Source organism: Mytilus californianus, unplaced genomic scaffold (genome assembly GCF_021869535.1).
Source record: "Mytilus californianus isolate M0D057914Y unplaced genomic scaffold, xbMytCali1.0.p SCAF_3, whole genome shotgun sequence".
NCBI lineage: Eukaryota > Metazoa > Mollusca > Bivalvia > Mytilida > Mytilidae > Mytilus > Mytilus californianus.
In genome coordinates this window covers 130,491,152-130,518,279 of record NW_026262679.1, presented here as the reverse complement: position 1 = coordinate 130,518,279, position 27,128 = coordinate 130,491,152, and the positions used below count along the sequence as shown (strand labels likewise).

Sequence of the window (27,128 nt, the reverse complement as noted above, 5' to 3'; positions counted from 1 at the left end):
TAAAATGAGTTATATTATAAATATTACCATGCAGACTTCTCTGCCTCTCCGGACTCCTCTGCTTTCTTAGTCAGGAAGTTCCTCACTCGTTTTAGTTCATCTTCCTGCTCGTCTAATCTAAATAATAAGACAGAAAATATATGACATTAAAACAATTTAAAATTCATTGTCATTTAAATGACAATAAAGTATGCTTCTTTTAAAAAGCTCTTTTCTGGATTTACTTGAATTAGGAAGCTCAAAGGCCAAATATTAACTTTTTTTAAAACTAGTGTTAGTTATAAATAGGTGATCATGATCAGATCTACCTTTTGTCAAAACAGAAGTCAATTCCTTGAATTGTATGGTAAGGATACTATAATTCCACTGCACATTTTGGCTCCTTGGTATTGTGAAGGGGCAAACCTTCTGGAATAAACACAGTAAGTACATGTACTGTGAATAAAGTACTTAACAGAAAAAAAAACTGATTGCACTTGAACATTACATGAAAACAATAACATATTAAACAATGGATGAAAGTCATTATGAGGAAATAAACAAGACTTACTTCTTCTGTAATTTCACCTGGAGTTCTTCTTCCGTTTTCCTTGCTTCGTCTGAATGTTTTAATTTAAATGATAATTCCTTGACTTGTTCTTGTAGCTGTAACATATCTTCTTGTAACTGGAAATAAATAATAACCACTACAGTAATGATTAGGCTTAGATCATTGGAACTACAGTAATGATTAGGCTTAAATCATTGGAACTACAGTAATGATTAGGCAACTACAGTAATGATTAGGCTTATATCATTGGAACTACAGTAATGATTAGGCTTAGATCATTGGAACTACAGTAATGATTAGGCTTAGATCATTGGAACTACAGTAATGATTAGGCTTAGATCATTGGAACTACAGTAATGATTAGGCTTAAATCATTGGAACTACAGTAATGATTAGGCTGGTATAACAATCAATAAAACATAAGTATTAAGCTGAAAAGAAATTTTGGAATGTCACTTCAAGATGAACATCAGCAATTAATGGCTGTTTTTTTTTTTTATATATGATCAATTATGTATACTTCGAAGTATACTGTAAAAAAAATTGCTGTTGTGAATACTTTTTCTCATGTTTAGCCTTTTAGCTGACTTTGTGTTGATTAATTGTAACCATTATTCAGTTTTGTTGATGTTTTCATAATAAAAGAAGCCCAAATTTTGTATTTTCGTGGCAATCTATATTCACTATATTTTTGCTCTACCAAAACTTATGAAAATAATTATAAAAAAGTTAACATCCAAACCTTAAGATTTTCCTTGTTCTTGATTTGAACTGTCTCACGAGATTTCTCCAAGTCATTAAAAAGTTGTGTATTCTGTTGTGACAGCTTGTTCCTGTCTGATTCTATCAGCTCCCTAAAAATGTTAATATACATAGGATACATTAAACCAACACAAAGTAACACATGTAAAATGATAAAGGAAGAAACATTATGTTTTCTCTTGTACAATATAGAACAATCAAGGTACAAAAAGTCAATTGGAACCATGATAGTTGTGTAAAACTGTGGACTATCAATTATTATCAATTTCAATGTTTAAATATATTTAAAGAAAAGGTTGCTGTTTAAAGGATACATACCCCATAGGTTAAGAATGTAGCCCCCGTAAGAGCAACAGCAAATAAAAGGTGATTTATAGATACCCAATAACCAAATGAATGGAGAATGTGTCCCATGGACACATCCCGCTTGCATAAAATGCTATAAAGGGACATAACTAGAGAACTGTAAAAGTGACACCACCCAAATTAGAACTTGATCTGTGTTTTGTGGTAATAAGCTTTGTGTATAAGTTTCATAACATTTGGTAACCGCAAACTAAAGTAAGAGCATGAAAAACCAATTTCAGGAGGTACGGCCAGACGGACGAGGGTAAATCTTAATGCCCCCTCCACTATGGGGAAGGCACAAAACTGTCAAATCATTGCTCCTAAAACAAACAATCTGGTACAGCCTGATGGAAATAGATATTACTTGTATAATCCTTACAGTCAAATACAGCACGTAATTCTTACATATGCTGATACACAAAATATCTATACTTACATTTGTTGTGACAAATCTTTGGCAGATTTTTTAAGTTTAGAATTCATCTGAACCTTCTGACTTTCAAGTATCTGTTTTAACTTTCCAACCTCATTCTGAAAATTGAGAGAGAAAAGTTAATCTCATAATAACATCATAAATATGTACTCTGAATCAGAAAACCTATTTTTAAATAGTCTTAGGCTATTTCTGGAAAGTTTTTGCATTTCCATGAACTTTTGATTTCATGGATTTGTCAAAGTCTGCTTAGAAGCCTATACAAATTTTATGCTTCATTGAACATCTAAATTTGTGTTTAACCTTTATTATGTATACCCATGCAAATGTGTACAGTATGAATAATAATGAATCTTCCAATACCTCATTCGGTGCAATATATCATATAGTCATTTTCAATGCCAAAATAGAGTAGTCATGCCCTCTATGATGAGCAGAGGACCTTACTGCATACCTGTAGTACATCCACCTTTTCTTGCTTAGCTCTGGCATTAGATTGCTGACCATAGGCTGTTGCTTCATATTCCTGACTAGCTTCTATGGCAGCCTTTAACTTTTCTCTATCTGACTTTTGTTCCCTCTCAAGTTTACTGATTGTTGACAGTGACTGATTTAGTTTTTCTTCTGTGAGGAACTGAAATAAAAAGAAGTTGATGGGAATATATATAACTGACAAATCAACACATCTTTTTATAAATGGACATAGCACATTTTAGAACAAATAATACTGTTCAGACAAATAAAACTTGCTTAAACTCCAAATTAATTTTTCAGTTAATTAACTGTCAGAAAATAAAGATTAAATTTGAAAGGATATTATGTTTAATTTAATGAAGAATTATTGCTTTGAAATTATGATATTAATGACATTCAAGTAAGAAATTTCATTACACTGCAATAGTGAAATAATATTTCTATTCTAAATGTGAATCAATAGACCTATTTCACTCAGAAATTAAGAGTGGTTGGTAGAAAATTGCATTAAATAAATGCTTAAAGGGCGGTTGTATTCAACAAGAAGAAAAATTGCATAGAAATTAGAAAATTTTATATTTTATTAGGTAAGAGTATTGAAAAAGAGCCTATCCCAGCATTATATTATATAATTACCCTTACTTTATATTCATTTTTACACACTCCACATTTTTATCATTTAAAGCTCAAATTCAGTTGATATTTCAATATTTGGCAAAAATAATTACCCTGTCTTTTCTGCTGTCATGTAGTTGACCTTCGAGGGTATCAGCTCTCTGTTCAGCCACTTTCCGTGAAGTAGACGTATCATGAAGTTGCTCTCTTGTTTCCTCCACCGTCCTCTGAAGAAGTCTGCATTCTATCTGAAGTTTATCCCTGGAGGTGACAGCTGAGGAAAGACTTGATTGTAAAGACTGGATCTGTGACTGAGTCTGCAAAAACATTTTATAATTATTTTGTTATTTATAATTCCTATTACATGTGAATAATTCATACTTACTTTAGGTATATATTCGTATGTTGTTTTCTTTTTCTTATTTTTCAAATTTCACTATGCAGGACTCAAAACTTAATTCCTGTAAGCTTTCTATCTTATATCTATAGTAATATAGTAAAAATCCTGTATTACAAAATACTATCATGAGAATATTTCAATTTAATTTTATTCCTAATTCATTCCCTCTTATTTATATATATATTTGAATTACTTAAGCCTTTAACATGTGTTATGCAGATTACCTGTGAGAGATTATCTTTCAGGTAGAATTTTTCCCCCTCATTAGCACTTTTCATGTCAGCAATAGTTTTCTTGAGTTCCTGTATCTGTACAGTAGATGATTCCTCCAGTCTGTATAGCTTATCTTCTACACCAGCCTTCTCTAGTTGTGTTCTGGACACATTTTCCTGAAATAAGAGGCATCAATATTGGAAACATTGTACTTTGATAATAACATTGAAATACCATATAAACCTAAATTTAAACAGTTCTGCTATTTTGGAACCTACGTAGATATGGTTATATAAGATAACAACATAATTTATTAAAATAAAGTATGTGATCCTCCCAAAACAAGTAATTAATGTAAGAAATCATTTCCATTATCATTCAGTGGAAAATTTTGTCATTAGTTTTTTTTTCAGATGTATTATAAACTTCCCCATATACATCTTTTTATAACAAATTTATTTTGGTCAAAGCGTGTGGTCGATGTTATTCTGAAGAAAATAGTATTTCGATATAATCTTAGTGTTATTTTGAGGGTTAAATTTAGACCTTTCTTGTCTTACTCCTTTTATAAAAGTACTCAAAATTAACAGTTATAAACAGGAAGCAGGGGTTCAAATTAACATTTGGTACTGGAAGGTCCAGGACCTTTGACACTCCAAACTGAAAGGTCCACAACCTAAATTCCAGGTCCTACTTTTACTTAAAATATTTCATAACTCAGTAAGATACAAAATTAATGTGCTTTTGGTGTTTCATTGTCAGTGTCACTGTTGTATAACATGTTCAATAATTAATGTAGTTGTCTTGTATATTATGAATTCGAATAATCTTTTTTTTTTTGTATTGGGGAGGGTGTCACTGTGGGTGGGTGGGTTGTCTCAACGAATGGTAATTAATCACTAATTACTAATCATCTCATTATCTCAAGGCTCACACTTCTTCAGCTCGATTGCAAAAGCTCACTAGAGCTTGTGTTACTTTGTTTACATTGTATCATATCTAGTTGCACTATATTTGTGAAAATAAAGTAAGAAACTTCCATCTATTTACTGGCCCTTCAAAATTGAGAAGAAATCACCCCTTGGAATTGTAGTAATATGTTTACACTTCAAAAACATCTACATGTTATTGTAATATCAACATTTATTTATGATAAAGAAAATTACTGTCACATTGTATTGGATTTTGACATGAAAATTTGTCAACTAAAAGTAATTTTGAGTTTCTGAATACAAAATTTTCTGCCTTTTCTTTCTTTTCCATATATCTTTTGGTATTCAATTCTAGTGTTTATATTTCGTAATCATAGATGTATTTTGTCACCTGCCTGGAATTAATTTTTTTTATTGTATTTGATCGGCAAATAGGAATTACCCTTATCCGTCCCCGAAATCTTATCCGGTATTGTAATTGTCTTCATTTCCTGTTGATGGCATCCATTGTTTTTCAATGTTGTTTTTGTCAGTCGGATACGAATTTAATCGGATTTACACATTACTTGTCAACGATTTTCGGTATAAAGCTAGCGGTTGAACAAAATGAACATCGCTGTCATGAATAATAAAGATGAAAATAAATTTTGAGATCGTTTATTTGGAAATTTTGGTAAAAAGGTCGGCAAAGTTAATTTTTATTTTCTTTCAAATCGAAGGTCCGTCGGGCGTAGCTAGTAACCAAAACGAAAGTCTGATTGCAATAGTGGAAGGTAGCGGACCTCGGACCACCGCTAATTTGAACCCCTGGGAAGAAGACATGTGTAATGAGTGTAACAGCTAATTTCATCCGTTACATGTCATAAAACATATTGGATAGACTTGACCACATTTTGTATATTTTTCAGACACAAGAAATAAAGGTATTTGTCAATCAATAAAAATTGTACATATACCTGATGTCTAGATAATGATTCCTGTAGTTGTTGTATCTCCTTTTTATGACTGTCCAGTAATATCTTCATATCATGAACTGCCATTTGTGATTTCTCATGTTCAATTTCAACCTCTTTCTTTTTTCTTCATAAAAAAGTATCATTATATACACTGTAAATGTTTGCATTGTTTTTATTATTGCTATAATTGCCACGGAATAGGCTTTGCAAATATTTAAACCGGCATTTTGAATATTTACAGCATTATTTATATGCAGCATTTACTGAAATTGCAATAATTAATTTCTCCTTTTTTTTTTGGCATCAATAAAACACAGGGGGGGGTCTCTTCTTATATGAAGGTATATACATATGTGCCGCTGGAATGGGTCCCTTTTTTGATACGTCAAATATATCAATGGGGTGCAATTTTACCAAGGAAATATATCAATAGGTAGTAATTGTATATGCATAAAGGTACTATTTGAGCTGATAAATATATGAATGGGTTATGATTTTGCTGTGAAATATATGTATAGGTAGGGATTTCACAATTATTCAATATATGAATGGGGGGTGTTTTTTAAATTCCAGCCGCACAACTGTACCCAAAATCCCATGTTGAGACCCCCCGTGCAATAAAAGCACACACTGGTTTCTGAATTTACAGTATTCACGTAACAGTCCAAATTTAGAAGCTATAACAATAAATCAGTAACTCACACTATTCTATAACATAAACATTACCAAGTGGTTTCCAAATTGTCTCAGACTTCAAATCAAAATTCCCAGCTTTAAAATTCCTCATGGTTTAAGAGCAATATTTCATATCTACATGCAGAAAGTTCATAATCTATACCTGTATTACATTACACTTTCAGCTGACTTTGTGTCAAATGCTAAACAGTGATAATTTGAAAAAGTATTGAGTCATAGCTAAAGCCTATTTACATTTAAACAAAACAGATAAGACTGATCTACATGATGAACCTACCTGGTGGCTTCTTCTAATTCTTGCAGAGATCTTCCAAAGGTAGATAACTCTGAATCTTTGTTCTTCATTTCAGAACTCAAAGTTGTAACTTGTTCTCTGTAGGAGAGGAAACATTAAATTGTATTGTATAAGCAAATCTTAAGGAAAAAATCTGCCAAAATGAAATTGGTTAAAGTACAGTAGACTCCACCTTATCGGATATCGGCTATTGTAATATTATTTCAAAACACCAAACCCTTCCCTATATGTTTAATGTAAATTTTATCGTGTAATCGAATATCAGATATAAGAATATATCGGCAAATAGGATAAGAATATTCAGGTCATTTTGTTCAAAACCATGCACAATCGGATATTTTCAATATTTTTCTGACAGGAAATGGACCCAGAAGTTATGCAATTACAATCTTGCAGACAAAAAAATTGTTTTTACTTAATAAAAGGAACTATTTCTTAATAAATTGTTGTCTTTATTCATTGTCTTCCTTTGTAATGTGAATAAGATGCCCTTAAAATTCAAATGGTTTGAATTTATTTATAAAATATACAAGAGCAGTACGTTGGGATAATTTTGATAAAACTGTAAGTGCTCACAGAATCAGAAATATGAATGTACCTCCTTTTGAGTAATTTATTGCAATATACATATAAATCCCTTTTGACAAGAGAAATCTGACTTTTGTCGGATATAATTTTGTAACATGTGCATGACCATATGTCATGGACGCCATTTTCTTTTGTTTACAAAATATGAAAAAGCCTCGAGAACCATGACCTTAACAGTAAACGTCTTCAGAAAACTTAAACTTGACGCAATAGTATTTTAACAATCATGATTATCTTCATTGATATTCAAATAAATTTGATTATTTAAAGAAATAAAATATATAACAAATACGATTTCGGTTTAGAGACAGCATATGCTGTAATCTATTTTTAAGCCAAATTAGCTTACCTGTGATTTCACCACATACAAAAGTAAATATGGATATTACTTCATTTATAAAACAAATAAAGACACAAACTATGGATGGTAGATGTCTATTCACATAAATATTTCAGGACATTTGATTTGTTTTAATAAATATAGGATTTAAAAACTGAAAACAAATATGAGCATTACATAACCAGCTGATATTTTATGTTACACAAACATCGTGGTGAGGTATCTTATAAAAATCAATCCAACCCTTTTATATATATATAGCAATGGCCAGGGCTAGTAACATCTCAGGATTAGGTCAACTCATTGCAGAATATTCAATGAATATACATTTATTGTCTAATTGAATATATTGGATAATGGGATATTTTTAGCTGACATTTTTGGTATCCGATTTGCCAGAGTCTACTGTAGTAAAATTTTCCAATAAAAACGTTTTCCTGTTATTACTGAACATGAAATTAATTATGAGAAAAATAGAAATATAGGGTTATTGTATGAATATTTGTAAATATTGTCCAGAGTAGGCTTATATTGCATAAGCTTGCAATAATTAATACTCACCACTATTCATGAAATAACATTCCTATCATATAGAAAAGCTAGAAAACTGTCTAAAACATATTTGTTTCACTGAAGATGTCATATTTTAAAGCTTTACGATATATTATTACATGCTGACTTTTGGTTATGTGCTTTCTATGTTTCTCAACCAGTGATTGCACTTGGATTACAACTAGTTGCTTGGAAATTATCCTAAATAATACAATAACTAATACACAGGCAAATATGAAAGCCACTTAATCCAATCCTTATTCTTACTTAGTGATATCTAATTCCCTCTCTGTTGATGTTTTCTCTAACTCATGTGTATGTTTCTGTAGATGAAGCTCTTTCTCCATGTCAGCCACTGTAATATCTAACTTTGTCTGTAGTTCTATAATCTTCTGATCTTTTTCGCTCATTCTTTTTATCATGTTCTCATATTCTGAAATAATGAAAATGCAGCCATATTGAATTTATTTTCACTCTTTTTTTTGTTTCCAATTCTAAGCAATCAAACACCTGAACCTAAAATGAATGTCTTTACCTCAAAATGAAACTAAGAATACATCTTTTAAGAAACCATTTAAGAACATACATGTAAAGAAGACATATGTAGAAAAACAATTACTTGGAATCATTCCTACTTTTTTGTCCAGATACATCAAACAATAAAATCTGATGTATATGTGTCTCTAGTATGATCTAACTAGAAAATATTCAGAGCAACAGAATATGAATAAAAATAGATGATTTACTGTAAAATCAGAAATGTTTGTGATGGTTTTATCATTGCTTAAATTGAAACTGAATAGGTTCCGCAAAAATTAAAACTTGCATTTTAAAATTTTCATGGCATAACTTGAATGCAGTATTTCCTAAAATCACAATAGTTTATCTCTCTTTTTGTCTATTATTTAAAAATCGCAAAAATAAATGCATGCAGACTGACTGTAATCCATCATACCATGATACATGACTCCTTTGTCTTGTTTGGCATCCTTCAGTGCATCTTGACTGGAATTCAGTTGTTTCTGACAGTCATCTAATTCTGACTGTATATCTCGTAATTCCTGTCTTAAATTCTTGTTCTCTGATGAGTAGATCTGACTGTCATTCTGTAAAGATATAAATCATTATCATCCTTATTTAGCAATAACAGATCACAAATATTATTACACAAATATCCATATTTGTTTATATAAATTAAAACATCCTTTTGGTATTCAGGGAAAATGGACTTTAAAGCAAAATTAACTAAAAAAAAAAAAAATTCACTAATCTAATTTTGAAATTGGTCTTTTTTGCATTTCAAATTGCTCTTCAAAAAGAAAAAATCTGAACTATAAACTTGAAATAACAAGTTTCAACACAACTAGAGCAAATCATTTAAAAATATGAATAACTAAATCTGTTGACTATTACTTAGTACATAATTAGGAGATAACTGTATTGTATTTTAAACTCCGACGGCATCAATTGGTGATTTGATGGTCGCAAATTAAGTTTACTGGTGACACGTTAGCCAATTGATGCCATCGGAGCTTAAAATACAATATTGTTATCTCCATTCTAATGAAACTGACAGAAAACAAAGTCAAATCATGCATTAAAAATCTGTCATACGTATTCTGCGCTTGCGAGTACCTTTTCATAGCATTAATTGTGAATTGATGCCATGAAAATTGGTGACATTATCCAATCAAAATGAACATTACAAACGATGTTGCATGGAATGGATAGTAACTGTCATCAAAGTAGTCAAATAAATCTATCATTTTGCCAAAGATATGTAGGTACCTAATATAATCATATAATAAAAAAGATATTCTTTAAGCAGCAAAATGATATATTGGAAGCACATGTCACTAAATATACAGACCAAACTTTTGTTTCAGTATTAAGTAAAGAACCATTCTTACATGAAAAGTATTTGTTGCTTCTAATTTAAAACAGATAAAACAATGATTTACATTATGTTTCTATCTATGATTTGAAATCAAACAGAAAAATCGTACCCTATTGCAAATGCTATTCATATCAATCCAGTTATCTCATATTAATCTATTTAAATTTTTGGGGGTCATACTCCTATTTAAATTATTGGGGGTCATACTCCTATTTAAATTATTGGGGGTCACACTCCTATTGGTAATCTTTGACGATATGTCAGTGGTTAATAAGATGCCATCCTGTCTCAAAATTTTGTTATACCTTTTACCATTTCACGCAACGTCTATTTTTTTTTCCCCTTTTGTTATAATTATGTATGTTTTAGTATGTTATAAATCATATTTGAGAGTTTGAATCAATTTAGTTATTAACATTTCACAAAATGTTATTTTCCACAATACAGTACCTATTCTACAACAACTACAACATTAGTAAGACTAACTATAAATTACACAAGTGCATGTTATATATGTGCTAATACTACAGTGCAACTACATGTATCAAACTAACTCACACCAACATTAAAACAAACACAATAATTAGTGACAACCAACATGAAACATTAGTGAATCATTTTAACATTAGTGCAATAAAAACATCTATTACTGCAACAAACAACATTTTCTACATATCTTAATGCAGTAGTGCACATCTATATAAAAGCCATTACGTTTAACTTTTCCTTCAGCTGTTTCTCTGTATTGAGATTATTTAACACATGGTCATGCTCCCGCTGGAGCAGATCTAATTTGTGGTTCGATGATGTCACTTCCTGGTGTCTCTCCTCATACTGAAAATATTACGTTACACAATACACTTTCCACAATTTGAATTATGTCTATCAATTTGCAGGTCATAATCATCGCTGCACATAAAGACACTATCAAGAGGTCTTTAAAAAAACATTTACCAGGTTTTATACTGCATGAACTTTGTTTTCCTTTATTTTAGGGGTGAGAAAATTTTTTCAGTCTGTAAGAAATTTGTTGTGGTTACTGCTGCATGGGCACATACTTATTTTCTTTGTCAAAATGTAAGAATCCTATGGCAGGAAATTAAAATGCATAAGTATGAAACTATCAGGTGATCAGTTTCAAGCCAAAACAGAGTTAATTCTTGTATGACTAAGTACTGTACATTGTTAATCTTCATATTTGAAATTCTAATTATAAAAAGAGAAAAAAAAGGTGTTTCTCTATCTCAATTTACAATTCATGTATTTAAACAAAAAAAAGGTCAGAATAAAATGTAATTTTATAGTATGTATGACTTTCTCCTATAGTTTCTAAAGATGCCATATTTAAAGGGACATTTAAATCTTACCATTTTCTTCTCCATTTCTAGTTTAGTTTCCAGGGATGAGTTGATAGTTGACAATTTCCTCTGGTCGTTAGTCAGAGTCTCTACTTGGTATCGTAGCTGTACATTCTCATACTCATTTTCCTGTAAAGACTTTCTCACCTGCTCTAAACTCTTCTCCAGCAGAGAAATCGTGGCATCTTTTTTACTAAACTCAGATTTTTCAATCTATTATTAGAAGAAGTGAAATTTGAAAGGATCTTAAATGTAGTATAAGTGGATGAAAATATAAACTCTTGTATTGAGGAAAGATAAACAAAAATAAAAGTCTATAACATAGCTAGCAGAGAGATACCATGATTTATCTGAGCAGTTACTGGGATTCCAATTGTATTTTACAACTAGGAAAACATTCCTATGAAATAAATATTGGCAATGAGTTATAACAATATTAGCAGAGGCAAGTTTCACTCACATTGTCACTTTACAAATAAGGATTTGACACAAACCAATTGATAAGATTTCAAAAAGTCAATCCATGTAGGTTTTAATCAACAGAACTTGCCTTGGACTTATTGACAGCCCAGGTTTTAGAATTTTTCAGTTTAAAAAAGTTGATTTTTTAATATTTCCATCTGCTTTTTATAATTTAACACAGATTCACACAACATTTATTCCTTCTTCGATTCCATTTCTACATCTACTGTAATATCCAGCCATTAATTACCTCTGTTTGCTTGACTACTTGTAACTGTGCTGTTCTTTCTAAATTCTGTTCCAATTGTGTCAACTCTTTCTGTTGCTGAACTCTTTCACCTGACAGAAACTCATTCAACTGCCTTGATTCAACTCCTTCTTTCATCTGAAACATTTCAATGATAAAACATGTCCAATATATCATGTTATATCTTTCACTTCTCTTTAGATGATGCCACACCCATTTTTGAAGGTCAACATTGGTACAAGTAGAGCTGTATACCAGATATGATTTTGTTCTTTGAAGTTGCTTAGGCAAATATGACAAAACAGACCATTACTTAAATTGAACCATCAATAATTAACCAGTATATCCAATAAGATATAGATCAATAGTTAGAGGTTAACCTGTATATCCAATAAGATATAGATCAATAGTTAGAGGTTAACCTGTATATCCAATAAGATATAGATCAACAGTTAAAGGTTAACCTGTATATCCAATAAGATATAGATCAACAGTTAGAGGTTAACCTGTATATTCAATAAGATATAGATCAATAGTTAGAGGTTAACCTGTATATCCAATAAGATATAGATCAATAGTTAGAGGTTAACCTGTATATCCAACAAGATATAGATCAATAGTTAGAGGTTAACCTGTATATCCAATAAGATATAGATCAATAGTTAGAGGTTAACCTGTATATCCAATAAGATATAGATCAATAGTTAGAGGTTAACCTGTATATCCAACAAGATATAGATCAATAGTTAGAGGTTAACCTGTATATCCAATAAGATATAGATCAATAGTTAGAGGTTAACCTGTAATAAGATATAGATCAATAGTTAGAGGTTAACCTGTATATCCAATAAGATATAGATCAAAAGTTAGAGGTTAACCTGTAATAAGATATAGATCAATAGTTAGAGGTTAACCTGTATATCCAATAAGATATAGATCAACAGTTAGAGGTTAACCTGTATATCCAATAAGATATAGATCAATAGTTAGAGGTTAACCTGTATATCCAATAAGATATAGATCAATAGTTAGAGGTTAACCTGTAATAAGATATAGATCAGTAGTTAGAGATTAACCTGTAATAAGATAAAGATCAATAGTTAGAGGTTAACCTGTATATCCAATAAGATATAGATCAATAGTTAGAGGTTAACCTGTAATAAGATATAGATCAATAGTTAGAGGTTAACCTGTATATCCAATAAGATATAGATCAATAGTTAGAGGTTAACCTGTATATCCAATAAGATATAGATCAACAGTTAGAGGTTAACCTGTATATCCAATAAGATATAGATCAATAGTTAGAGGTTAACCTGTATATCCAATAAGATATAGATCAATAGTTAGAGGTTAACCTGTAATAAGATATAGATCAGTAGTTAGAGATTAACCTGTAATAAGATATAGATCAATAGTAAGAGGTTAACCTGTATATCCAATAAGATATAGATCAATAGTTAGAGGTTAACCTGTAATAAGATATAGATCAACAGTTAGAGGTTAACCTGTATATCCAATAAGATATAGATCAATAGCTAGAGGTTAACCTGTATATCCAATAAGATATAGATCAAAGTTAGAGGTTAACCTGTATATCCGATAAGATATAGATCAATAGTTAGAGGTTAACCTGTATATCCAACAAGATATAGATCAATAGTTAGAGGTTAACCTGTATATCCAATAAGATATAGATCAATAGTTAGAGGTTAACCTGTATATCCAATAAGATATAGATCAATAGCTAGAGGTTAACCTGTATATCCAATAAAATATGGATCAAAGTTAGAGGTTAACCTGTATATCCAATACGATAAAGATCAATAGTTAGAGGTTAACCTGTATATCCAATACGATATAGATCAATAGTTAGAGGTTAACCTGTATATCCAATACGATATAGATCAATAGTTAGAGGTTAACCTGTATATCCAATATGATATAGATCAATAGTTAGAGGTTAACCTGTATATCCAATAAGATATAGATCAATAGTTAGAGGTTAACCTGTAATAAGATATAGATCAATAGTTAGAGGTTAACCTGTATATCCAATAAGATATAGATCAAAGTTAGAGGTTAACCAGTATATCCAATAAGATATAGATCAATAGTTAGAGGTTAACCTGTATATCCAATAAGATATAGATCAATAGCTAGAGGTTAACCTGTATATCCAATAAGATATAGATCAAAGTTAGAGGTTAACCTGTATATCCAATACGATATAGATCAATAGTTAGAGGTTAACCTGTATATCCAATAAGATATAGATCAATAGTTAGAGGTTAACCTGTATATCCAATAAGATATAGATCAATAGTTAGAGGTTAACCTGTAATAAGATATAGATCAATAGTTAGAGGTCAGCCTGTATATCCAATAAGATATAGATCAATAGTTAGAGGTTAACCTGTATATCCAATAAGATATAGATCAATAGTTAGAGGTTAACCTGTATATCCAATAAGATATAGATCAATAGTTAGAGGTTAACCTGTATATCCAATAAGATATAGATCAAAGTTAGAGGTTAACCTGTATATCCAACAAGATATAGATCAATAGTTAGAGGTTAACCTGTATATCCAATACGATATAGATCAATAGTTAGAGGTTAACCTGTAATAAGATATAGATCAATAGTTAGAGGTTAACCTGTATATCCAATTAGATATAGATCAATAGTTAGAGGTTAACCTGTAATAAGATATATATCAATAGTTAGAGGTTAACCTGTATATCCAATAAGATATAGATCAATAGTTAGAGGTTAACCTGTATATCCAATAAGATATAGATCAAAGTTAGAGGTTAACCTGTATATCCAATACGATATAGATCAATAGTTAGAGGTTAACCTGTAATAAGATATAGATCAATAGTTAGAGGTTAACCTGTATGTCCAATAAGATATAGATCAATAGTTAGAGGTTAACCTGTAATAAGATATATATCAATAGTTAGAGGTTAACCTGTATATCCAATAAGATATAGATCAACAGTTAGAGGTTAACCTGTATATCCAATAAGATATAGATCAATAGTTAGAGGTTAACCTGTATATCCAATAAGATATAGATCAATAGTTAGAGGTTAACCTGTAATAAGATATAGATCAGTAGTTAGAGATTAACCTGTAATAAGATATAGATCAATAGTTAGAGGTTAACCTGTATATCCAATAAGATATAGATCAATAGTTAGAGGTTAACCTGTAATAAGATATAGATCAACAGTTAGAGGTTAACCTGTATATCCAATAAGATATAGATCAATAGCTAGAGGTTAACCTGTATATCCAATAAGATATAGATCAAAGTTAGAGGTTAACCTGTATATCCGATAAGATATAGATCAATAGTTAGAGGTTAACCTGTATATCCAACAAGATATAGATCAATAGTTAGAGGTTAACCTGTATATCCAATAAGATATAGATCAATAGTTAGAGGTTAACCTGTATATCCAATAAGATATAGATCAATAGCTAGAGGTTAACCTGTATATCCAATAAAATATGGATCAAAGTTAGAGGTTAACCTGTATATCCAATACGATAAAGATCAATAGTTAGAGGTTAACCTGTATATCCAATACGATATAGATCAATAGTTAGAGGTTAACCTGTATATCCAATACGATATAGATCAATAGTTAGAGGTTAACCTGTATATCCAATACGATATAGATCAATAGTTAGAGGTTAATCTGTATATCCAATAAGATATAGATCAATAGTTAGAGGTTAACCTGTAATAAGATATAGATCAATAGTTAGAGGTTAACCTGTATATCCAATAAGATATAGATCAAAGTTAGAGGTTAACCAGTATATCCAATAAGATATAGATCAATAGTTAGAGGTTAACCTGTATATCCATTAAGATATAGATCAATAGCTAGAGGTTAACCTGTATATCCAATAAGATATAGATCAAAGTTAGAGGTTAACCTGTATATCCAATACGATATAGATCAATAGTTAGAGGTTAACCTGTATATCCAATAAGATATAGATCAATAGTTAGAGGTTAACCTGTATATCCAATAAGATATAGATCAATAGTTAGAGGTTAACCTGTAATAAGATATAGATCAATAGTTAGAGGTTAACCTGTATATCCAACAAGATATAGATCAATAGTTAGAGGTTAACCTGTATATCCAATAAGATATAGATCAATAGTTAGAGGTTAACCTGTAATAAGATATAGATCAATAGTTAGAGGTTAACCTGTATATCCAATAAGATATAGATCAAAAGTTAGAGGTTAACCTGTAATAAGATATAGATCAATAGTTAGAGGTTAACCTGTATATCCAATAAGATATAGATCAACAGTTAGAGGTTAACCTGTATATCCAATAAGATATAGATCAATAGTTAGAGGTTAACCTGTATATCCAATAAGATATAGATCAATAGTTAGAGGTTAACCTGTAATAAGATATAGATCAGTAGTTAGAGATTAACCTGTAATAAGATAAAGATCAATAGTTAGAGGTTAACCTGTATATCCAATAAGATATAGATCAATAGTTAGAGGTTAACCTGTAATAAGATATAGATCAATAGTTAGAGGTTAACCTGTATATCCAATAAGATATAGATCAATAGTTAGAGGTTAACCTGTATATCCAATAAGATATAGATCAACAGTTAGAGGTTAACCTGTATATCCAATAAGATATAGATCAATAGTTAGAGGTTAACCTGTATATCCAATAAGATATAGATCAATAGTTAGAGGTTAACCTGTAATAAGATATAGATCAGTAGTTAGAGATTAACCTGTAATAAGATATAGATCAATAGTAAGAGGTTAACCTGTATATCCAATAAGATATAGATCAATAGTTAGAGGTTAACCTGTAATAAGATATAGATCAACAGTTAGAGGTTAACCTGTATATCCAATAAGATATAGATCAATAGCTAGAGGTTAACCTGTATATCCAATAAGATATAGATCAAAGTTAGAGGTTAACCTGTATATCCGATAAGATATAGATCAATAGTTAGAGGTTAACCTGTATATCCAACAAGATATAGATCAATAGTTAGAGGTTAACCTGTATATCCAATAAGATATAGATCAATAGTTAGAGGTTAACCTGTATATCCAATAAGATATAGATCAATAGCTAGAGGTTAACCTGTATATCCAATAAAATATGGATCAAAGTTAGAGGTTAACCTGTATATCCAATACGATAAAGATCAATAGTTAGAGGTTAACCTGTATATCCAATACGATATAGATCAATAGTTAGAGGTTAACCTGTATATCCAATACGATATAGATCAATAGTTAGAGGTTAACCTGTATATCCAATATGATATAGATCAATAGTTAGAGGTTAACCTGTATATCCAATAAGATATAGATCAATAGTTAGAGGTTAACCTGTAATAAGATATAGATCAATAGTTAGAGGTTAACCTGTATATCCAATAAGATATAGATCAAAGTTAGAGGTTAACCAGTATATCCAATAAGATATAGATCAATAGTTAGAGGTTAACCTGTATATCCAATAAGATATAGATCAATAGCTAGAGGTTAACCTGTATATCCAATAAGATATAGATCAAAGTTAGAGGTTAACCTGTATATCCAATACGATATAGATCAATAGTTAGAGGTTAACCTGTATATCCAATAAGATATAGATCAATAGTTAGAGGTTAACCTGTATATCCAATAAGATATAGATCAATAGTTAGAGGTTAACCTGTAATAAGATATAGATCAATAGTTAGAGGTCAGCCTGTATATCCAATAAGATATAGATCAATAGTTAGAGGTTAACCTGTATATCCAATAAGATATAGATCAATAGTTAGAGGTTAACCTGTATATCCAATAAGATATAGATCAATAGTTAGAGGTTAACCTGTATATCCAATAAGATATAGATCAAAGTTAGAGGTTAACCTGTATATCCAACAAGATATAGATCAATAGTTAGAGGTTAACCTGTATATCCAATACGATATAGATCAATAGTTAGAGGTTAACCTGTAATAAGATATAGATCAATAGTTAGAGGTTAACCTGTATATCCAATTAGATATAGATCAATAGTTAGAGGTTAACCTGTAATAAGATATATATCAATAGTTAGAGGTTAACCTGTATATCCAATAAGATATAGATCAATAGTTAGAGGTTAACCTGTATATCCAATAAGATATAGATCAAAGTTAGAGGTTAACCTGTATATCCAATACGATATAGATCAATAGTTAGAGGTTAACCTGTAATAAGATATAGATCAATAGTTAGAGGTTAACCTGTATGTCCAATAAGATATAGATCAATAGTTAGAGGTTAACCTGTAATAAGATATATATCAATAGTTAGAGGTTAACCTGTATATCCAATAAGATATAGATCAACAGTTAGAGGTTAACCTGTATATCCAATAAGATATAGATCAATAGTTAGAGGTTAACCTGTATATCCAATAAGATATAGATCAATAGTTAGAGGTTAACCTGTAATAAGATATAGATCAACAGTTAGAGGTTAACCTGTATATCCAATAAGATATAGATCAATAGCTAGAGGTTAACCTGTATATCCAATAAGATATAGATCAAAGTTAGAGGTTAACCTGTATATCCGATAAGATATAGATCAATAGTTAGAGGTTAACCTGTATATCCAACAAGATATAGATCAATAGTTAGAGGTTAACCTGTATATCCAATAAGATATAGATCAATAGTTAGAGGTTAACCTGTATATCCAATAAGATATAGATCAATAGCTAGAGGTTAACCTGTATATCCAATAAAATATGGATCAAAGTTAGAGGTTAACCTGTATATCCAATACGATAAAGATCAATAGTTAGAGGTTAACCTGTATATCCAATACGATATAGATCAATAGTTAGAGGTTAACCTGTATATCCAATACGATATAGATCAATAGTTAGAGGTTAACCTGTATATCCAATACGATATAGATCAATAGTTAGAGGTTAATCTGTATATCCAATAAGATATAGATCAATAGTTAGAGGTTAACCTGTAATAAGATATAGATCAATAGTTAGAGGTTAACCTGTATATCCAATAAGATATAGATCAAAGTTAGAGGTTAACCAGTATATCCAATAAGATATAGATCAATAGTTAGAGGTTAACCTGTATATCCATTAAGATATAGATCAATAGCTAGAGGTTAACCTGTATATCCAATAAGATATAGATCAAAGTTAGAGGTTAACCTGTATATCCAATACGATATAGATCAATAGTTAGAGGTTAACCTGTATATCCAATAAGATATAGATCAATAGTTAGAGGTTAACCTGTATATCCAATAAGATATAGATCAATAGTTAGAGGTTAACCTGTAATAAGATATAGATCAATAGTTAGAGGTCAACCTGTATATCCAATAAGATATAGATCAATAGTTAGAGGTTAACCTGTATATCCAATAAGATATAGATCAATAGTTAGAGGTTAACCTGTATATCCAATACGATATAGATCAATAGTTAGAGGTTAACCTGTATATCCAATAAGATATAGATCAAAGTTAGAGGTTAACCTGTATATCCAACAAGATATAGATCAATAGTTAGAGGTTAACCTGTATATCCAATACGATATAGATCAATAGTTAGAGGTTAACCTGTAATAAGATATAGATCAATAGTTAGAGGTTAACCTGTATATCCAATTAGATATAGATCAATAGTTAGAGGTTAACCTGTAATAAGATATAGATCAATAGTTAGAGGTTAACCTGTATATCCAATAAGATATAGATCAATAGTTAGAGGTTAACCTGTATTAAGATATAGATCAATAGTTAGAGGTTAACCTGTATATCCAATAAGATATAGATCAATAGTTAGAGGTTAACCTGTATTAAGATATAGATCAATAGTTAGAGGTTAACCTGTATATCCAATAAGATATAGATCAATAGTTAGAGGTTAACCTGTATATCCAATACGATATAGATCAATAGTTAGAGGTTAACCTGTATATCCAATAAGATATAGATCAAAGTTAGAGGTTAACCTGTATATCCAACAAGATATAGATCAATAGTTAGAGGTTAACCTGTATATCCAATACGATATAGATCAATAGTTAGAGGTTAACCTGTAATAAGATATAGATCAATAGTTAGAGGTTAACCTGTATATCCAATTAGATATAGATCAATAGTTAGAGGTTAACCTGTAATAAGATATATATCAATAGTTAGAGGTTAACCTGTATATCCAATAAGATATAGATCAATAGTTAGAGGTTAACCTGTATATCCAATAAGATATAGATCAAAGTTAGAGGTTAACCTGTATATCCAATACGATATAGATCAATAGTTAGAGGTTAACCTGTAATAAGATATAGATCAATAGTTAGAGGTTAACCTGTATGTCCAATAAGATATAGATCAATAGTTAGAGGTTAACCTGTAATAAGATATAGATCAATAGTTAGAGGTTAACCTGTATATCCAATAAGATATAGATCAATAGTTAGAGGTTAACCTGTATTAAGATATAGATCAATAGTTAGAGGTTAACCTGTATATCCAATAAGATATAGATCAATAGTTAGAGGTTAACCTGTATTAAGATATAGATCAATAGTTAGAGGTTAACCTGTATATCCAATAAGATATAGATCAATAGTTAGAGGTTAACCTGTATATCCAATAAGATATAGATAAAAGTTGATTGAAATGATCAGGCACTATTGTAAATTATATATTAATATACCTTAAGAATGAGTTGATTAGTCATACGAGCGATGTCTAAATGATATAATATAACTTAAGAATGAGTTGATTAGTCATACGAGCGAAGTCTATATGATATAATATACCTTAAGAATGAGTTGATTAGTCATACGAGTGATGTCTAAATGATATAATATACCTTAAGAATGAGTTGATTAGTCATACGAGCGATGTCTAAATGATATAATATACCTTAAGAATGAGTTGATTAGTCATACGAGCGATGTCTATATGATATAATATACCTTAAGAATGAGTTGATTAGTCATACGAGCGATGTCTAAATGATATAATATACCTTAAGAATGAGTTGATGAGTCATACGAGCGATGTCTATATGATATAATATACCTTAAGAATGAGTTGATGAGTCATACGAGCGATGTCTAAATGATATAATATACCTTAAGAATGAGTTGATGAGTCATACAAGCGATGTCTAAATGATATAATATACCTTAAGAATGAGTTGATGAGTCATACGAGCATGTCTAAATGATATAGTATACCTTAAGAATGAGTTGATTAGTCATACGAGCGATGTCTTCTCTATTACTTTGATTATCACTGTGCAGTAGTTCTATTCTTCTCTGTAAAAACTCCAGATCCATTTGTTGACGACTATGAACAAATATATGAAGAAAATATTTGAACAGATATTGGTCAGGGTTGATTCTAATCTAGTGATTTATGAAAAACTATTTGCAAGTGTGTTTTCGACTTTATGGATCAAGATTTGACATTAAACATTTACATTAAATTTACGGCATTCAGTTACATTACCTGCCATCAATATGAAGGTCAGTTTATATTTTTTCTACACATTGTAAATAACATCACTAATGAACTGCATTGGGCATAATTAATGTCAGATACAATCAACAGTTTTTGAAAGTTTTTTTGACATAGATATTTATTCTACAATTAATCAGCCAACCATGAATCTGAATGTTGAAAAACATGAATAATAAAACTACCCATTCATAGATTTATATCTAAAAGTATAATTTTTGCAATTGTAATAGGTGGTCCAGTTACTGTGGATTCATTTATTTTTGTTATTACCAATTTCAGTGGATAGAGGAAAGATTGCATTTTCGTGGATATTAGATTTCATGGTTTTTGCCCTTCTGCATACAAGCCTATAGAAAATTTATACTTTGTTGAACTTGGCAACCCTTTTCCAACAAAATTGTTATCCCAAGAATAATAAAGAGCTGTGCCATGAGTGCATGATAAGCCCGTCGCTTTTTCAACGAATAAAGTTCCATACCTCCTTAATGTCATATGAGAAATTAATAAAAAAAATTAAAGGGAGCTTATTTTAATAGATATAAACCATTCACCAAAGTTTCATGAAAACTGCTTAAAGTAATTTTGAGTTATTGTCCAAAAACTGGAAAATCCCCCCTTTTTTTTATAAATGATATCCAAGTACTCCAAAACGAAAAATCTAAAATTTATAAAAATCGAAAGGGAGCTTACATCAATAGATATAAACATTTCACCACAGTTTTTAATGAAAATTGGCTAAAGTGTTTTCAGGTTATTGTCTGACATGTTGACGACAGACAACAGTATACCATAGTACGTCCCGTAAACGGGCGTATTATAATGAATCTGTAGTAATAAGACATTTTCTGGACCTGAAAACAATTACTACCATACCTTGCCTTGGTTTGGAACATTTCTAACTCTTTATCCTTAGATTCCAGTAATGACCTGAGAGTTCCCAGTTCTTCAGCCATCTACAACAAGAGAAATGAACAATGTAGGTGTATAATATGTCTCTTCTTGTGTCTATGAATTCTTATAGGTTGCAAATCTTTGGTTGGAATATAATAACTAATCCAAGAATTCAAATATAGCAAAATAGTCACAGAGTAATCAAACAATACATTATTTCCTGAATATGCATAGCACATGAGTTATTCATCATTGCTGTTCATTCATGAGTTGAATATTTTCAGATATTTTAATTCTTGCATTAGTTCTTCTTTTTATTACATTGACTATGAACTTCTTAATGGGAATCAAATCAGAAATGAAAGGAACTGTATCTTTTTTTTTGCATTCTCAATTTTTTTGATGCAGAGTCATTGACAACGTCTTGACAAGACCTATTGTTGTATGACATCAGAAAAGTGAAATTATCAGATTTATTTCACATGTGAAATTATCGGTTTTTACTTCAATGGGAAATCACGATAATTCATTGAAACAATAATAATCTAATTCTTTTTTTTTAAGCTGAGTGTTTAATACAGCACTTTGACCCCCCAAAAAAAAAAAATTAAAGGGGAACCCACACATTAAAGCATCAGAATCAAAGTGTTATATATCTATTTTAATTTTGCATCATTGATCAATCAGAAATTTCAATTTCAGGAATAACACTCCCACAGATGATTTCATCAAGATCTTAAGCATCGGAAGTTTGAAAGTTGGATTCCTAGATGGAATCTATAAAACATAATTTGAGAAAATCTACATAAGCAACCATTTTGTTATTGTCTTTTGGCAAAAAAAAAAATGGTTGTGTAGAATCTAAGGAATACTGAATATTCATCTAGCTTTTGGAGAAACAGCGCTGATTTTTTTGCAGTTCATCGTCATAAAGAATACTATCAAAGACCAGAGCACTTCCCTTATTGAAGGCATGATTAATTAAATTAAAAACAGTTATTTTCTGCACATTAAGGGCTAAAATATGATAGTACATGTATATTGTAGTTCTAACCTGGCTAAACTCTGCTGGTACATCATCATACTGGTTTCCAAAATTACCAAGCTGTTTTCTGGCCTCATTCTCCAAGGTTTCAACCAGCTCTTGTAGTTTGTTTTCTAGTTTTACAATGTCTTCTTCAGACTGAGCTTTCTCTTGTATCAAGGCATCATGTTCTTCTGCTATCTCCTGGTCAAATACAAAGTTAGGATGCTATTTTAAATCTCAAAGCTAAATTTGATTATTTTGTTTTTCTCAAATTTCTGGATAAGTCAATGAAAACTATTTTCATAAAATGTCTTGTCTGGAACATATGCATGAAATATTGCATATTTTCTTTCTTCAATCAATTTTCACACTGCTTTTAAATTTTAGGAAAAAATTTCAAAGCAAATTAACTTTAATTTTGTTTGACTGACTTTGTAAACAGATAGATGGTACGGGGTAGATAGTTTATGTCCTTTGGAAGACAGGCATATACAAATTTAATGCTTTTTTTAACCTAATTTTATATATATAAAAGTATCTTGAGAATGCAGAGTAAATTCAAGCCTCCTATAAAGGTCATCTCTACTAAGCAATCAAAGCACTAAAGCGCTGCAAAGGCAGTTAATTACAGGTTGTGTGTATTTTAAGTCCAGTTATATCATTATCTTGCATAGTACAGTGTACTTATCAGAGGTGGCTTTCAGTATTTAAGATTTAGATATTGAATAAGTTTTATGAATGTCATATTCTGAGCACTATATGAAGGCGATTGTTCTCACTTGTTTATGAACTAGTGCATTATGTCCAGTTTGTACCTTTTTTATCTATGTTTATAGTCAAATTAGTTATCAAAGGTACCAGGATTATAATTTAATACGCCAGACGTGTGTTTCGTCTACATAAGACTCATCAGTGACGTTCAGATCAAAATAGTTACAAAGCCAAACAAGTACAAAGTTGAAGAGCATTGAGGACCCAAAATTCCAAAAAGTTGTGCCAAATACGGCTAAGGTAATCTATTCCTTGGATAAGAAAATCCTTAGTTTTTTCATTGGCAATCATAACACATCTCCTTATTTATATAATGATCTATATTCAACGACCTCAGGTACAAAAAAAATGTATGTAACTAAACTATGATGGGAAACCTTTGACTTCTTTCTTTATATAAACTTTTGATTTGGTACCATAGAACTATGTAGAGTAAATGTACATTGCAACATGTCAACTCTTTCAACTCCAAGCAAAATTATATTTCCAAGCATAAAGTAATTTATGAATGAAATAAAATGCTCCGCTGGGGCGCAGCTTGATACGACCACAGAGGTCGAACCCTGAACAGTTGGGGCAAGTATGAACACAACATTCAAGCTTGATTCAGCACTGAATTTGGATTGTAATTAAATATTTGACACAGCATTGGTTTCTGACACAGAATGAAAGTGGTCTAAGATACTTAAAAAAATTTAATTTACCTATTCAAACCATATCATTATTATTTGCTTTTATATATAAATCAGAAATAACCAATTTAAAATGGAAAATTTTAAAGAAAAAAATGGAAAAAGAATCCCCCCCCCCAAATTTTTTGAACCCCCTTATGATTCATCACCCCAAAACTCAATCCCAGCCTTCCCTTTGTGGTATGGTACCTTGCAGTACAATTTCAGAGAGATCCATACACTTGAACACATGTTATTGTCTGGAAACTAGAAAAATGCTTGTTTTTTGGCCCCAAATTCCTAAACGTTTAGGGCAATTACCCCCAAACTCAAACCCAGCTTTCCCTTTGTGATATGGAACCTTGTAGTACAATTTCATAAAGATCCATACACTTACACACAAGTTATTGCCATGAAACTAGAAAAATGCTTGTTTTTTGCCCCTTTTTGGCCCCTAATTCCTAAAATTTGGAGGCAATTACCCCCAAAATCAATCCGAGCATTCCCTTTGTGATATGGAACCATGTGATACAATGTCAGAGAGATCCATAGACTTACACACAAGTTATTGTCATGAAACTAGGAAAATGCTTCTTTTTTGCCCCTAATTCCTAAAATTTGGAAGCAATTACCCCCAAAATCAATCCCAGCATTCCCTTTGTGGTATGGTACCTTGCAGTACAATTTCAGAGAGATCCATACACTTGAACACAAGTTATTGTCTGGAAACTAGAAAAATGCTTATTTTTGGCCCCTTATTCCTAAACTTTTTGGGCAATTACCCCCAAACTCAATTCCAGCTTTCCCTTTGTGATATGGAACCTTGTAGTACAATTTCATAAAGATCCATACACTTACACACAAGTTATTGCCATGAAACTAAAAAAAATGCTTGTTTTTTGCCCCTAATTCCTAAAATTTGGAGGCAATTACCCCCAAATTCAATCCCAGCATTCCCTTTGTGATATGGAACCTTGTGATACAATGTCAGAGAGATCCATAGACTTGCACACAAGTTATTGTCATGAAACTAGAAAAATGCTTGTTTTTTGCCCCTAATTCCTAAAATTTGGAGGCAATTACCCCCAAAAATCAATCCCAGCATTCCCTTTGTGATATGGAACCTTGTGGTACAATGTCAGAGAGATCCATACACTTACACACAAGTTATATCTGGAAGTTACAAAAATGCTTATTTTTGGCCCCTTTTTGGCCCCTAATTCCTAAACTGTTGGTACAATAACCCCCAAAATCAATCCCCACTTTTTCTTTTGTGGTATTGAACCTAAATTTAAAATTTCATTGAGATCCATTCACTTAAACTAAAGTTAGAGTGCGAAAACTAATGTGTCTTCAGACGACGACGCCGGACGACGCCAACGTCATACCAATATACGACCACAAAAATTTTTTTGCGGTCGTATAAAAAGGAGTTTTTAATTGAGAAATAAACTGATTCGCTGAGCGCAGCTGGATACACCCGCAGAGGTACTACCCTGAACAGCTGGGGCAAAAATGGACACAATATTCAAGCTTGATACAGGTCTGAATTTGGATTGTAATTAAATATTTGACATATTATAGTTTCTGAATAAATGTTGTCAATGAACTTGAAATCGGTTATATGAATTGAATTTATATTCAATTAAAGATTTCTTGCTGTTGTGCAATACACTGTGCTGTTGTGCAATACTTAATAAATCTGTTGCCAGACTATAAACAAATAAAGTTCAATTTCTTCTCAATGTCATATTTGAAATTTATGAAAATCAATAGGGAGATTATATCAATAGCTATAAATAATTCACCAAAGTTTCATGTGAACTGCCTAAAGCATTTTTGAGTTGTTGTCCAAAAACTGGAAAATCCCCCCTTTTTTAATGAATAAAACCCCATAACTCAGAAATGTAAAATCTAAAATTTATAAAATTCTAAAGGGAGCTTATGGATTGATAATTTAGTCTTAGATGCAAGATTTTTTTATCAGTTGTTAGTGGCTTTGAACTAGCTGTCAGTAACTGCGAGTACTCTCAGATTTGTACTTAGTGTCTTTTTGTTGTTTGGATGTA

At 30.7% G+C, this 27,128-nt stretch overlaps 1 protein-coding gene across 1 annotated transcript in view; it reads right to left on the bottom strand.

Annotated features, from left to right (window-relative positions):
• Positions 1–27,128, bottom strand: part of LOC127736234 (putative leucine-rich repeat-containing protein DDB_G0290503) — an 82,864-nt gene that overhangs the window by 6,435 nt on the left and 49,301 nt on the right. The window contains exons 20-36 of the mRNA XM_052246823.1: positions 23,645–23,818; positions 22,573–22,652; positions 21,414–21,525; positions 12,122–12,256; positions 11,419–11,622; positions 10,766–10,885; positions 9,110–9,260; positions 8,422–8,587; positions 6,657–6,752; positions 5,684–5,807; positions 3,807–3,971; positions 3,296–3,499; positions 2,548–2,727; positions 2,097–2,191; positions 1,293–1,404; positions 551–666; positions 28–117 (exon numbers count right to left, since the gene is read on the bottom strand). Of these exons, the coding sequence (XP_052102783.1) occupies positions 28–117; positions 551–666; positions 1,293–1,404; positions 2,097–2,191; positions 2,548–2,727; positions 3,296–3,499; positions 3,807–3,971; positions 5,684–5,807; positions 6,657–6,752; positions 8,422–8,587; positions 9,110–9,260; positions 10,766–10,885; positions 11,419–11,622; positions 12,122–12,256; positions 21,414–21,525; positions 22,573–22,652; positions 23,645–23,818 (2,324 nt within the window). The remainder of the gene's footprint in view (positions 1–27; positions 118–550; positions 667–1,292; positions 1,405–2,096; positions 2,192–2,547; positions 2,728–3,295; positions 3,500–3,806; positions 3,972–5,683; positions 5,808–6,656; positions 6,753–8,421; positions 8,588–9,109; positions 9,261–10,765; positions 10,886–11,418; positions 11,623–12,121; positions 12,257–21,413; positions 21,526–22,572; positions 22,653–23,644; positions 23,819–27,128) is intronic.